Genomic DNA, 14,872 nt, shown 5'->3' on the forward strand with positions numbered 1-14,872 from the left:
CAGATATTGCATTCTTTATTTCTGACTGGTCCTTTTTTATGATTTCTGTGTCTTTTTTCATGTTGTTGAGTGTCCATATAATCATTACTCTCAACTCTCTATCTGATAAATTGCTTGCCTCCATTTCATCTAGTTCTACTGGAGAATTTTGTTCTTTTATTTGGGGCCTGTTTCCTTGTCTTTGCATTTTGACTGCTTCTTTATATTTTCAGCCTTAGTTGTTAAACTAATCAGTGATAGAGCCTTAAGCTGTAATCAGCAGCCTGGCTTAAGCTCCACAGGGCAGAGTCACTCCTGTGGGCAGGGCTATTGCTTTCCCTCAGGCTGATGCCACTTGGAGAGGAGTGCTCTGCCTGAGAAAGGTGGCTGCTGCAGTATGGGGAATGTACTCACCACAGGGATGCTGGTACTGGTCCTTCAGCTCTCTCCCCAGAGTCACCAATCCCAGACTCTCCTCAAGTGTCTCTAGTCCACTTTGCCCTCCCTCTGTCGGAGCCCCGGGTTAAGTGGCTGCGAATGAAATTTTGTGCATTGGCCGTTTAAGAGGCTCTCAGCAGCTCCAGCAGCCATCTCTCCCTGGCAGATAGAAATCCTGCTTCTTTTCACAGCTCGATGTTATCTGGGTTCCATTATGGCTCTGATGCTATAGGCTAGGGAGCCCAGCTTGGAGTTTAGACCCCACACTTCTCAGAAGGACCCTGCCCACGCCCCCCGCCCCCGCCACGGCGCCAGCCACTGAAATATCCCTCTGGAACTTCTTAGGGGGAACTTTGCCTGGGGGCGCCCAGCCAGCCCTCTTGCACCAACTCCGCACTCCCTACCAGTCACGTTGTGGTGAAGTGGTTTCTTCTCTCTGTCCTTGGTTATAAGGCTTCTCTCATCTAGTGTTCAGTTGGTGATTCTAGATGATTTCTCTACACTTTAGTTGTAATTCTAGTTTGGTCCTGGGAAAGGTTAGTGTAGCTTTCACTTACTCCTCTGCCATCTTGGATCTCTTGAATTTTATGCTTTAAATGTATGAGTTATATGATATATAAATTATATCTCAAGAAATCTGTCATTAAAAATTTTATCATACAAGATTTGCTCTTTATAAACTACTTTTTAAATTTAATGATATTATTAACATTTTCCCATATCAACAAATATTTTCAAAATACAAATTTTAGTAGCCATATAATGGCTTTTATTTTATTTAACAAATTCCATAGTTTTAGAAATTTAGACTGTTTTCAGTGATGTTACAGTTATATAAAATACTATGAGCCTCTTAGTACATAAATCTATTTGCTCATTTCTATTTTTCTCATAAAAAAAGCTTTTGAGTTCTTTTTCTGGTGCTCTAGTGTATGGTTTTATTACTAAAAATTATTCCTGCTTATTTAAAACACGGTGGTTTTCTCTCTCACCTCTAAATTTGTTTGATACATTATAATAATTTTCTTTTATTCTTAATAATGTTTTCTAGGCTTAGTATCTGAATTAGCAACCTGTTTTGGTTGCTTAGTATCAACTGAATAGGTAAAGCTTCCTAGGCTAAGACTCAGTTTCTTTACTTACCTTAATATGATAATTCAGCAGAAGGAGAAACATTATGTATATATTGTTATATAAAGCAATATTGTTACTAATTAACTAGGAAAGAACACAATGGCTTAATTCGCAGAATTCAATCCATTAATAGTTAATGAGACTTGCTAGCGTTTCCTTTCTTATCTAGAAGAGCAGCTGGTAATTCATCTCAAGACTAGACTAAGATCCATCCAGATATACTAGAACATCTCTGTTTTTCTCACTATTATACACACACAAATTGATTAATTCCTGACCTTGTTAGAACCTAACAGCCCCAGACAGTTAAATTCACCATGAATTGTAGGCTGTGGAGCTCAGGAATATTTGTGTGCTTGCTCTTAAATAAACCATTTCTAAATGTGGCCATTAATTTCCTTCTTTGTCTTCATACCTGATGATTAATGTACATCCTGTGATTTATTATTTGTTTTCTGACAAACCAATACTTATGCAAATAGTGCCACAGCAGAACTGGTACTTTCCAATAATGGCCATTTGAACTTTTTGCCATTTTCTGAAGTAACTTGTGCTATGTGAGGAATCTTTCGCCTGCATTTACACAGAGCTGTCAAACCCCCATGCTGGGAAGTTAGGATTTTGACATGGGAACCTTGCTGTGCTAGAAAAAGAACATACATAATTAGCCTGTGGAGCTTGGAGCATGTGACCAAGATTGGATGAATGGTACTTTTACCTAATTACCTAAGATCTGAATTGTTGAAACAAAGCCCAGCATAAAGGAAATCCAAGTGAAACACTGGTTTTCCTCACTGACAACTTTTCTGGGGCGAAGAAAAGATCCATCTTTTCATGCAGCTTAAAATTGTAAAAGACCCGAATTGCCACACTCACAGCTGGCTAGGAATGCTCATTAATCTGAGTGTCCTTAGCAACCTGGACTCGGGAGAGTAAATGAGTCACTGGTACTAGAGCAAGGCTGCTGTGGGATGCAGGCTGCCAGCCCGTTGAGCAACCAATCAGGTAATATCTGAGTCCTGCTTATAGCCATCATGGTCTGAGGTCTTTGGGACAGATGGATTAGCTACTAATTCAGGAATGCCAGCAACTCTTGTTTTGCTTTGATTTATGTTTACTCTAGTTGCAAAGAATGTACGCCTGACTCACTTAATTTTTATCTAGTCTTTTTGGTGTCACATTTTTTTCATTCCTGTTGCTTTTTTCTCCTGAAATCTTTCATTTGCATCTCACAGCACCCCTTCCCAGCCCTTTATTTTTAATTGTGGTAAAATACCCGTAACATAAAATTTACCATTTTAACCATTTTTTAGTGTACAGTTTAGAGACATTAAACAGTTCATCTCCAGACATTTTTCATTATCCCAGACTGAAACTTTGTATCCATTAAGCAATAATTATCCATTTCTCCCTTCTCCTAATCTCTGTCAAGCACCACTCTGTTTTCTGTCTCTATGAATTTAACTATTCTAGATACCTTGTGTGAGTGAAATCATACAATACTTGTCTTTTTGTGTCTGGCTTATTTCACTTAGCATAATGCCTTCAAGGTTTATACAATTGGTAGTGTGTATAAGAATGCCGTTCCTTTTTTACGGCTGAATAATATTTTATCAAGTGTAGATACCATCTGTCCATCAGTGAACATTTAGGTTATTCCACCTCCTGACTATTATGAATAATGCTGCTATGGAATTGGTATGTAAATATGTTTGCCCCAGTTCTTTTAAAATAAAATTTGAAACTGTCTTTATGGGGTAGGGGAACTATATTTAGAACTGAGAGATAGAGGCAAGTAGATCTCGAATTAACATTAAGCCCCTTGGAAGTAATGCCTGTGTCCTCTTCTAGCCTGAAAATGATTTGCACCCTACGGGATTTGATAAAGGTGAAAGATCAGTAATGCATTAAAACTGGACCCTTTTGCATTCTTTCCTTTCCTTTTTTTTTTTTTTAAGACCTCAAAGCTGGTTTTCAGCTGTGAACATCCTCTCCTTGATAGTTGACCATACACTTACCCTGAGGATTAGCTTAGAGAAGCAGTAGACTTAACTCTTGAAATACTCCTACATCCTCAGTAAACAGTGGCAGAAGTTTCTATTATTTTATTTTAAACTATAACGCTCATATGGCTCTATAAGTGGCTGGAAAAAAGTAGAAGGTATTGCCAATCAGGGGACCATTAATGGGACAATTCATCTTTATTATTTACATTATGTTAAGTTTGTGACTGTTTGGTTTTGAGACATGAATGTCAAATCATTTTGCACACACAATTTTTAATGACCAAGGGAATAAACGCTAATAAATCTCATTGTATACTTTCTAGATACAGGTGTGCTAAATTATCTTTTTATCTTTATCTGAAAAGAGCAACAGCAGTAATTTCTTTTTAAAAATCAGTTATTTCAGGTAATAACCTTTTAACAATTTAATTTCAAATATGAAACAGTAATCTAACTATGCCTAAACATATAGCATGTATAGATGTAGAATGACCCCCCCCATCCCCGTTAAACTCTCAATGAGTTGCAAATCACTTCATCTATAGGTATTTCAGTTCCTCTTTCTGTACAACGTGGGTTTGCCAAGTGGCCCATGAAGTTGTCATGGAAGACAAACAGATGACTCTGGGGTATGTTTTGGTCCTACTGGGACACTGAGGCTGAATTAGGTGAAAATGCTAATAAACTTAGTTATCGAATTCTTGTGGCCCAAGTAAATTTTTGTTCCTACTTAATAACTTTTTTTTAAGCCTCTTATTCCCTCTTTTCAGAAAAAAAATCAAGATCATTATCTGGAAAGTATATTAAACAAAGTACTTAAAACTCAACAGATGTGCCCCTAACCTGCATTGCTCATAGTGTTATATTTTTTCCCATTTTGAAACACTTCACAAATTCAAAGGTGAATATAAATGTATTTATTGCAACATTACTGAAATCACACTATTATTAATTATAGGTTTATGTTGAAAATTTTAGTGTTACAGGAGTGTTAATTGGATGATCGTGTTTTACTTACATTCTGATTAGAGTTTCTAAAATCCCATTTTCTAAAAGATGGCAGCAGTAGTTCCAGCTGTGGCGTACTCAAAGATGGGAATGAATGTGATTTGTCCCAAGGATCTCGATAAGTTATTTGTTGCTTCACGAACTCATCAGTGGTTACATGAGAATATTCCTAATATACTTTTCACGTTTTCAGCTGTGCAGAGAGAAAAATGAAATGCCTAGGTAATCAGGTGGTTTGATAAGTGAAAAGTAGGTGGGGTCGGCACTTGAGATCCCGGGCACCTGAGCTTGGCTTGAGTCATTGAGGCCATGGCTCTCAGCCTTGGCTGCATAAACAAATCTTGGGCATTGGCATTTTTAAAATCTCTCCTAGTGATTCCAAGTCAAGGCTGAGAACCATGGGTTTAAGAAGAATTAAAATAGGAAACTGAGTTGGGAGAGTATTATGGTAGTCCAGTAGAGATAATAAAGATTTCAACTAGGATATATCATTGAGATATTCAGGGGGTAGAAACAACAAGGCGTATTATGTCCCCCACACATGAGAAAGATGAAGCCAAGATCCCATCTTCATCAGAGCGCCAGCCCTAACCTTGAGACTGGCTGAGGCTGTGCCACTGAAGAAAACCAAGCAGAGATCCTTGGGGAGTAATAACTTCATTTGTGTATGGTAGGAGGTAAAAAACAAATAAAATACACCTTGAGAAGTGGGAAAAGACTCAATTGACTATAGTGTCAGAAGCTAAAGCCTGAGGCTCTCAAGTAGGATACATGACTATCTCAAGAGCAATTCAGAATAAGTGTAGTAATATGAAATTTTAGTAAACTTTAAAAATATTTTTGAAATACTTTTCACAAATATATGCTTGTTGGATGTCTTCATCCAACTTTATACTTTATAAAAATATTTTGAAATCCAAGAAAGACTTTCTTGCTGACCCTGGCTAAGCCACTCGCCCTGTCCTCACGGGCCCGATCCGCCCAGCAAGTGGGGATGGCAGTGCGTGCCGTGCCCACGGCACAGCATTGTTTTCCACATTAAATTAGACTATGAATGTGAAAATACGATGTAAAATACAGGCCATTATGCAGGTAATGGATTATTAACAATAACTTTTTTGCTACTAATCATAAGCAACTTTGGTACTGAGACACTTTGGACAATTTGTATTCCTGGTAAAGATGTAAAGTGACACTAGAAAGTGCCAGATACCCGTCTCTTCAGAGCCCACGATCCTTACAGGCAAGACAGATAAGGAAATAAATAGCTGTAAACACCAGGCTGAAGTTTCTATGAGAGCCGGGATCCTATCGCTGATGCACTGTGAATGCCTGACTCAGCGCTTGAAGCCTAGTAGGCTCTCCTAAAATAGTTTGTTTAAAAAATTGATGAAATAGTATAATACAAGGTAAAAATCATATTAATAAAATACTATGGTATTTTGGGGGAAGGAATTGCCTGAATCGTAGTAATAGACTAATAAATATATGATCAATTCATGAATAATGGGGTGAAGGAGAACATCCCCGAAAGCTACGGTAGTTAACACGGAGCAAAAAAGAAGTTGAAACCATATCAGATGCAAAACCTGTAAATAGCAGCAAGTGAAAAATTATTTTTAAACCTAGAAGGCTCTGAATTGCTCAAGGCCGAGACCACGAACGTCAGAGGAAACAGCGGTGGGTCCGAGCAGAAGCCTTCAGAAGCGGTATAATGCCCAGACTGATCACTTATTCACTGTGCTGGTTATGATTACATCTCACCCAGGGCCACGGGACTGCTTATGTTCAGATACAAAATTTGGCCCTGGAGTGTTGTGCTTTAACTGTGGCAAGTGAAAGACCCTGACCATGTCCTCTTCTGCCTGCAGGAGTCGATAATCTCTATGAGAGGGCGCTTCACATCCGCAAGCTCCTCCTGACCTTGCCCAGATCGGTCCTCATAGTGATGAGGTACCTCTTTGCCTTCCTCAATCAGTAAGTACCCTCATGCCCTGCCGAAAGGCCCATCTTAATTGTCCTGGCACAGCTCTGAATGCTGTCTTTGTTCTTGGATTCTGTAAAATGTACTTCGGGTTTCATTCATCAGCAGAGTCACAGATGATTGAATATAGGCTGAAGATACCTCTTCCCTCAGCAGATCAAGGTCGTTGTATGACAGATGAAAGGTACGGAAATGCTGGTCAGAAATGCAAAATTATACAAATACCACTAAAAAGAACACTTCCCAGTGAAATATGTGCTTTTCAAACTGTCGTCCAAAGCTAATGTCATGAATGTTTTTGTCAAAATGATGTAAGCCGCCTGCTCACTGCAGAAAATTTCTGTTGTTTTTAATGCTGTAGTCAGGGAGGGAGGGGAATTACAGATGAGGTTTATACACAGATCCTGAAATGAATTTCTGCAAATTCAATATGAGACCTTGTTAAGCAAATGTTATCTCTAAAACCTCTTTTAAAAATGTAACAGAAGTCTTAAAAATTACTGCATTATTTTCAAATAAATTGCTTTTAAGCAATTTGATTTTCAGTGCTGACACAGGGGCTCCGTTAGAAGAACATCTTCCCCAAGTTGTAGCTAAGAGTCCTCTCGCTGTTCAGTGTTTCAGTTAAGCAACTGGGAATAAATCCAGGGGCAAGTTACCTTGGGGACTTGCCTTCCCATCCTGGCATGGATCCTCCCTTCCTAAAATTAGGATATTTTCTCTTCCCTATTTCACTAGAGGTTCTCAAAAGCCATGGGGATTTTTTACAACCCTGTTGAGTATTCCCGAAATTACCTAGAAACCAAGTGCCATACACTAGAGGAATGCTGGCTGGGAGCCATACAGAATGGAACTGAAATATCCACAAGGGATGGGAGGAACCTGTTTGTACAGAAGTCACCACTGGAAATAAGCAGTATCTAGAGGGATGGGTATAAACTATGTTTTATATAATATAAGGTAAAATACAAGGTAAAAATCATATTAATAAAATGCTACGGTATTTTCAGGGAAGGAATTACCTGAATCTTAGCAATAGACAAATAAATATATTATCAATTCATGAATAATGGCGTGAAAGAGAACATCCCCCAAAGCTATAAACTTTGGGTATCAACTACGGGTATACCCATCCCTTGAAATTTTCACCTCGAAGTAGGCCTAGTGAGTCTCATCACTATGTTGCATGCCTGAAACTAATGTAATATTGTGTGTCAACTGTAACTGAAAATTTTTTAAAAACTTTTTTTTTAATATTAAGCCTAGTCACCCAGACAGTTGTAAAATCTGAGGGCTTGCCATTATCACCTCTAGTTGCGTGTGCCTCCTGCTTCCCAGTACGGAGTGCCTTGCATTCCTGCAGGCCGTCTCCACCCACGCTGTCCTGACCAGGTTCTCCTGCTACTCCTGAGCAAAGCTAACTGTGAACCAATAAACCACAACAGACCAGGAAAGCAGGGTGTGACTCAAGGAAGCTCTCGAAACCTGAATGTAACTCATCCTGCATCCCATAAATGGCGAGTGTGCCATGAGTTAGGCTGCTGCAATGGCTTCCGGCGTTTATACCCAACGGTGCCCCCGGGCTCCCTGCACTTGCCTTCGTGGGGAGTCGGGACTGAGCCCCCGGGGCAGGAGGCTTGGGACAGGAATTTTGAAAAGAGAATCTACCTATTCTTTTTCCATTGTAAAATCAAAACCTAGATAAATAACACTTTTATGTCAAGTTTTTGCTTTTCAAGCCAGCACTGAATTAAAGACCCAGAAAGATTAACTGTGATTTTTCCCATTGAGCTTACGTTTGTCTTTGGAAAATTAGACCATTCTTATTCTGAATCTCATTGCGCCTTCCTGCATCCATTTTCAAGATGATCTGTAACATGATCATGACTGTTATTGTGAACTTTTTTTAAAAGATTGTATGTTCGAGAAGTGGCAGAAGGGAAAGACATATGTTAGCTGTGGAAATTATGCTTTTGTGTATTCTGCTTTCTAGGCTATCTTATTTCCAAAAGAGGGTAAAGTATCATGTCATGTGGTTTCTCAGTTTCTTTGTGTCTGTCACCGTCTCACAAAGGTAGTTTGGTATCTTCTTTCTCCTTCCATTTGTCATCTGTGCAAGTGGATTTTACATTTCAAGATCGACATTTTATACACTGAAAGATAGCATCTCTAGGTTCTCTCTGGAACAGTGCCTTGCTCATGTGTTAGACACACAGCAATAAAAAGCTGGTTTATTTTGAGTCACCTGTGGAAAATATCTTACAAATATCCACTGAGTAGAATTTAGAAATTAGTAGTAGACAACTGGAAATCTCCCCAAAGTTTGTAGTGTCTCACCTTTAAATGGAATGAAAGAATTTAGGATTCTTTTCCCCTTCTCTTCCTTTAGTGTTGGTAGTTTTACCCAAAAGCAAATTACAGAGTCCGGAGTTGTTTGCTTTCTCTCAGTGGTTACAAAGAATAGGTGCTTTGTTTTCCTCTAAGCTTTCCTCAAGAATTATACGAGAAAAGTGAAATCTGAGATGTTTTTGAGTAGTGGGCGGACAATTTTAAAGCTCTCCATAAAGCATTATGGAATTGCTACTGTCCTTCCCAGATTTACGTGAGCAGCACTTAGAGCCTGACCATAATGTTTACAAATGAAACTCACTTAGTTGATTCCAGTTTCCACTGTAGTAGAGATTATCTTAAGTTCCCTTGTGGCTTTGAAAAATGCTACTTAATTAAGCAAGTAGGACTTACATTCCCCTTTCAGTTTCCATCTGGTTGAAAGGTTATAAGTCTTTTTACTTTCTTCAGTGTTTGCTGAGCCAACTGAAAGTAGGATGGAGTAGTATCATTTTATTCTAGTAACAGAAAACAAGGAAAGTATTTTAGATCCCTAGTTTTCAAAATATGGAGTATCTTGTTAAGCATCAATTTTCTTCTTTCCCTCTTATTCTTTTATAACTCCTTCCTTGCTTCCTTTCAAAGCCTTTCACAATACAGTGATGAGAACATGATGGACCCTTATAACCTGGCCATTTGCTTTGGCCCTACATTGATGCCTGTGCCAGAAATACAGGATCAGGTGTCTTGCCAGGCTCATGTGAATGAAATCGTCAAAACCATCATCATCCACCATGAGACTATTTTCCCAGATGCTAAAGAGCTGGACGGCCCTGTTTATGAGAAATGTATGGCTGGAGATGACTACTGGTAAGTTCAAAAATTTTAGTCCTTCTCCCCCTGGAAAAATTATGAAAGACAACATTTTTTCTTTCTTTTCAAACCCTGTGTTGAGGGCTGACTTCCAGCGTATCACAGTGGCATGGTTTATCACCAGGCGCCCCACCAGCGTGAGTTGTGTGGCAGCCTGCGGGGCCCCCAGCTGCCCGGGGTGAGGAGCTCTCCCCATCCCTGGACGTGGGTCCTGACGCCCAGGCACCACGCAGGGCACTAGATGTCAGCTTTTAAGAAAAAGAATTGAATGTAAACTGCCATTGTTTCCTGTTGACAAACAAGAAGCAGCAGTAGGAATACTTGAGATAAACTGGAACACTAAGACCCGTGACAATGTGGTCTGCCTCTTAGAGAGACTCAGGTTCATCCTTGCCTTTCCCTGAAGCATGACATCTTCTCAGATACATCTACTCTATCATGGCTTTCATAGAGAAGAAAGGTTTTGATATTATATAGAGCTATTTTAATTTTTACACTTAGGTCAAGAAAAGATAACTGTTTGGATTGAGAGATTTTATTTTCATTCTGAAGTAGTTTTAATTCTATATAAAGTGGTTTCAAAATTCTCATTTTTAGAGAAGCTCTATCAACCAAATGTATTTTTATTCTTATTAAAATTATTCTAATAATTTTAGAGTGTAGTAAAGGTTATTTTGAGCAAACTTATTACAGTAATATATTGTTAGGATAACAATTTGTCATGTGTTTTTTAAGTTTATTTTTAATTGTATTTATTGGGGTGACATTGGTTAATACAAATATATATATAATTTTCAGGTGTACAGTTCTATACTACATCATCTGTATATTATATTGTGTGTTCACCACCCCAAGTCCAGTCTCCTTCCATCACCGTTTATCCCCCCTTTCCCCTCTTCTACCTCCCTGCACCCCCATTCCCTCTGGTAATCACTTTTAAAAAAATGCAGCAGTATAGATACCTTTCATTAAAGTGGTAAAAATGGAGGGGGTGCAGGCAATTGAATAATACCAATGATAAAAAACCCTAAACAGTGTACATTCACTATTTGATGTTTACGTTCCAGCTTCTAGGAAATCATATACAGTAAAAGTAGCTTTGATTCCTTGTGCCCCTACCGCATGCCAGCTACTCAGTGCATATGACCTTTTACCTCCTCACAATCACTCTACCAAGTAAGTTAAGGAGGCTGTCCTTTGGTGGTAACTGGAGACAGCCCGGGTCTGCCTGATTCCAAAACCCACAGGAGTCCTCCCACTCAACAGCCACCTCCTAGCCTGTCTCAGAAACTGCCCTGCGCAGCTCAGATGCGAGAGCAGCTGGAAATACAAGTGTCTAGCCTTCATTCTCCACCCCGCTGGGAACTCTTTGTTTCCCTTTGCCTTACCAGGGATTAAGTAGAAGTAGAATAAGTAGCTGAAAGATCTTAAGTAACTAAGACACACTTATTTTTTACTTAAACCACAACATCATCTTAAACCACAGTGTGGTCATATGCCTTAAGAACACTGAGAGTTGACTCTTTCCAGAAGTACTGCTTTCTAAATTAAGAACAAAGTATGACAGATGCCAGTTCTATAGTATATCCAGCAATTTTACACATGAAATTCAATGCAAAAATATTTACTTGGGCACTTAACTATGTGCAAGGTACTGACTGAGGTTGGCTCCGAGAAGATAAATGAATAAGTATGTGAATGTCCAATCAGTATTATTTGATATGTTGTACTCTTGGACTTTTTGTGGCTGCTACTTTTTTACAGAGGACAAGCCCCATAACAAAGAGTCCTACAGCTGTAACACGAGCTTGATTATGTCTTTCCCCATACATAGTGTTCTCCATGGGTACTGCTCATTTCAAACAGAAGGTCAATAATTCAGTAGTTACTTTTGTCAACCAGAGCAATGGTATAAATGGGCTTTTACAGTAAAGTCAGGTTTATATTTGTGCCCAACGCATATTTTGTTTATCTGCATGCATTTGAGGAAAGGTGGTAGAAGTTGTAAAGGGCCAGTTTTTTCAAAGGATAAAATCATAACTCCACAGAAACATACAGTGAACATCTGTCAAGAAAAGATGGAAAAAATGCAATCAATTCAAAGCAGAAATCAAAGAGCCATCAATTTACATGCAGTAAGAAATGTTGAAATGAATTTGCAAAATTGGTCCATCTATAGGGCAATAATCATATTCCGCTAGAGCGGAGCAAATTTTCATTTCTATGGATAAGAACTATTTGTAATGCTACAAGTTTTCTGCAACTTAACTTTGTCTTTACAGAGTTGTTAAATAACCTTTGTGCCAGAGGCAAAGAGATACACGCTCCCACAGGACCAGGTAGCCCCTGGAAGCTCCAGCATTCCATGAGAAGGCTGGCCAGTAACTCTTCTGCCATTCCAAGTCTCCTGTTTTGCCTTGCAGTAGCAGTTGTTCATTTTTGAAATTCTTTCCACTTTGGCTTCACATGAATGTCTCTTTCTGCTCCGCAGCGACAGCCCGTACAGTGAGCACGGCACACTGGAGGAGGTGGATCAGGACGCTGGTACAGAGCCCCACACCAGTGAGGATGGTACGCCCTGGCTTCATGCTGTTATAAAACTAGCCTTTGTATCTTCTTAAAGAATTGCTTAAATTAAGAATTCGGTAGAAAGAAAAGGTGTGTATAGAGTATGAAGAATAACATTACAGTGAACACTCGTGGAACCACCACCCAATTTAAGAAAAAAGACGTCACTGCCTTTGTGCTCCCACCGCCTTCCCTACCCGCCAAGGGTAACGGCTGTATGTCTGTGTGTTTAAATAGTTTGTTGTTTCATTTTCTATTCTGTTGAACTTTCTATAAATGGAATCATACTCTGTATACATTTTCCATTATTTTTTTCTATTCAGGATTATGTTCCAGAGATTCATAGTGTACAGTTATAATCATTTAATGTACTACTGTATACTATTTCACTGTACCTATCTATTTCATTATTGTTGAGTATGTGGGGTGTTATCCATTTTTTGCCATTAAAAGCAGTGCTGCTCTGAATATTTTGGACATGTAGCCACCCCACTGCAAATGTACGGGAGTTTCTCTAGGACATACCCACCTAGGAGTAAGCGTGTCTTCAACTTTACTAAATGTTGCCAAACTGTTTTGGAGAGTGGTTGTAATGATGTACAGTTCCGCCAGCCGTGTATCAGCCTTTCAGTTGTACGTATTCACCAAGACTTGATTTAATTTGCATGTCTGTGGTTACTGAGGAAGATGTTTTAAAATAGAGTATATTAATAGAAAATTTGGGGTATAGCAAGGAAAGCAGATCAGGAGATAATTGCCATTGAAGATACTTTGTTTCTCACAGTTCCCAAGAGGAAGGACCATGACGTCACACCTTGGGTGGCCACAGGATAAAGCGCCCGGGTCTGTCAGGAGGGAGGCAGAGGGAGCAGCTGGGCAAGAACCTTTGTTGTGGTCTCCACAGGAACTGCACAGGCGAGATCAGCAGGTCTGAAGGGCTCTGGGGCACAGACACTACCTCTCCTTGCCTGGTGCCCGGCCCGGAGGTTATTAGAACAGGTGGCTCGTGGCCCAGAATGCGAGAGCCCCAGAGAGGAGGTGGTAGGTGCGGCTCAGGATTTTTTGGATTGTATTTGAAAAGCTCACTCCTGGGCGAGTTGTTTCCTTTCTGTTGGAAGTGGCTGACCCTGGAAGGACTGGGGCCTTGTGGACCTGGAAGGATCCCTCCAGGGTCCACAAGGCCCCAGATGTCAGAATGCAGAAAAATTTTTAAAAACAGGGTTAATACAGATATACTCATTTTTATGTGTTTAGATTTCTCCTTTTGGAAATTCCCGTTGTCTTTTGCCCATGAAGACCCATTTGCCCCCTGTTAGTTTCTTTGGCTTTTTTTTTTTTTTTTTTTTCCTTTTTTTTAAGAGTTCATTATGGTTCTGTGTCAGGTCTTTCACTGGTTTTATGTTTTACAAATGTCTTCTGCTCTGTAGTTTTTCTTTCCTGTGCTTATTGTCTTTTGCTAAAAGAGGATCTTAATTTTAAAGGAGTTAAAGGTTCTTTCACATTGTGTCTACATTAAGAAATCCTTCTGTGCCCTGAGGTAATGGAGAGAATTCTCCCAGGTTCTCTTAAATCTTCTCAGGCTTTGTTTTTCACACACAGATCTTTATTCTACCAGGAACTTATCTGGAGGCGCGGTGTGAAGTATGGGGTCCGTTCCTTTTTCTTCATCCATAGTTGTCCCAACCCTCTCAGCATTGACTGTCCTTTCTCCACGGGCCCACAGCTCTGTCACAGATCAGGGGCCTTCTACGCATGAGTCCGTTTCTGGGCTCTGTTCTTTCCCACTGGTCTACCATCTATTCCTATATCACTGTCTTAATTTTGATACCTTTCAATAGACCTCCGTGTATTGCAGATCATCACCCCTGACTCTGTCCTGAACAATTCTTGGCCTTTTTGCAATTTTACATAATTTTTAGACTCAGTTTTTCAAGTTCTTAAAAAAAAAACAACAACAACAACAACTAAAAACCTGTTGGGGTTTTGACTGCAGTTACACTGATAATACTATATTAATAGGGAGAGAATTGAGATTTTTATAATATTCAGTCTCCTAGTCCACAAACACATTTCTAGTTACTTCATATCTCCCAATAAACTGCTACACTTTTCTCTGTAGAGATCATTTTTTTCTTTTTCTGACATCTTGAGCTTAATGTTTAACATTACTTTTCAAACCCTTTATTACTATGAGCATGTAAGGCTGTCATTTTTGTCATAGTGCCTCTTCAGCTGCATGCATGATCCTTTGAGTCTTTTTTCACCTGTGACTAATCTGCTTTGTATTCATTCGCTGGGTTTCTTTTTCCACTAGTTATGTGGGGTTCACTTTTGTGTTTGTTGCTTGGTCACATTTTACAGTCGTTTGCTCTGTACTCATAATATTAATCCTTTCCATTGTTTCAGATCATGTGTCTGATCTTTCCAATATCTGCAGTCTTCCTGGCTCTTGCTCACTGAATCTGATTTTCTGGTGTATTTTGTAATTTTTTTACATATTTGTGGAACATTGTAGAATTCCTTCTGGCCCCATCGAAGGTTAATTCCTCCAGAG

General features: G+C 39.3%; 1 protein-coding gene across 2 annotated transcripts in view; it reads left to right on the forward strand.

Annotated features, from left to right (window-relative positions):
• Window positions 1-14,872, forward strand: part of SRGAP1 (SLIT-ROBO Rho GTPase activating protein 1) — a 251,609-nt gene that overhangs the window by 225,432 nt on the left and 11,305 nt on the right. For both annotated transcript variants that reach the window (XM_054580037.1, XM_054580038.1), the window contains exons 16-18: window positions 6,437-6,542; window positions 9,523-9,747; window positions 12,242-12,321. In XM_054580037.1, the coding sequence (XP_054436012.1) occupies window positions 6,437-6,542; window positions 9,523-9,747; window positions 12,242-12,321 (411 nt within the window). The remainder of the gene's footprint in view (window positions 1-6,436; window positions 6,543-9,522; window positions 9,748-12,241; window positions 12,322-14,872) is intronic.

The sequence above is a fragment of the Pteronotus mesoamericanus genome, unplaced genomic scaffold (assembly GCF_021234165.1).
Source record: "Pteronotus mesoamericanus isolate MK-2021 breed Mesoamerican mustached bat unplaced genomic scaffold, CSHL_Meso_final contig_56, whole genome shotgun sequence".
NCBI lineage: Eukaryota > Metazoa > Chordata > Mammalia > Chiroptera > Mormoopidae > Pteronotus > Pteronotus mesoamericanus.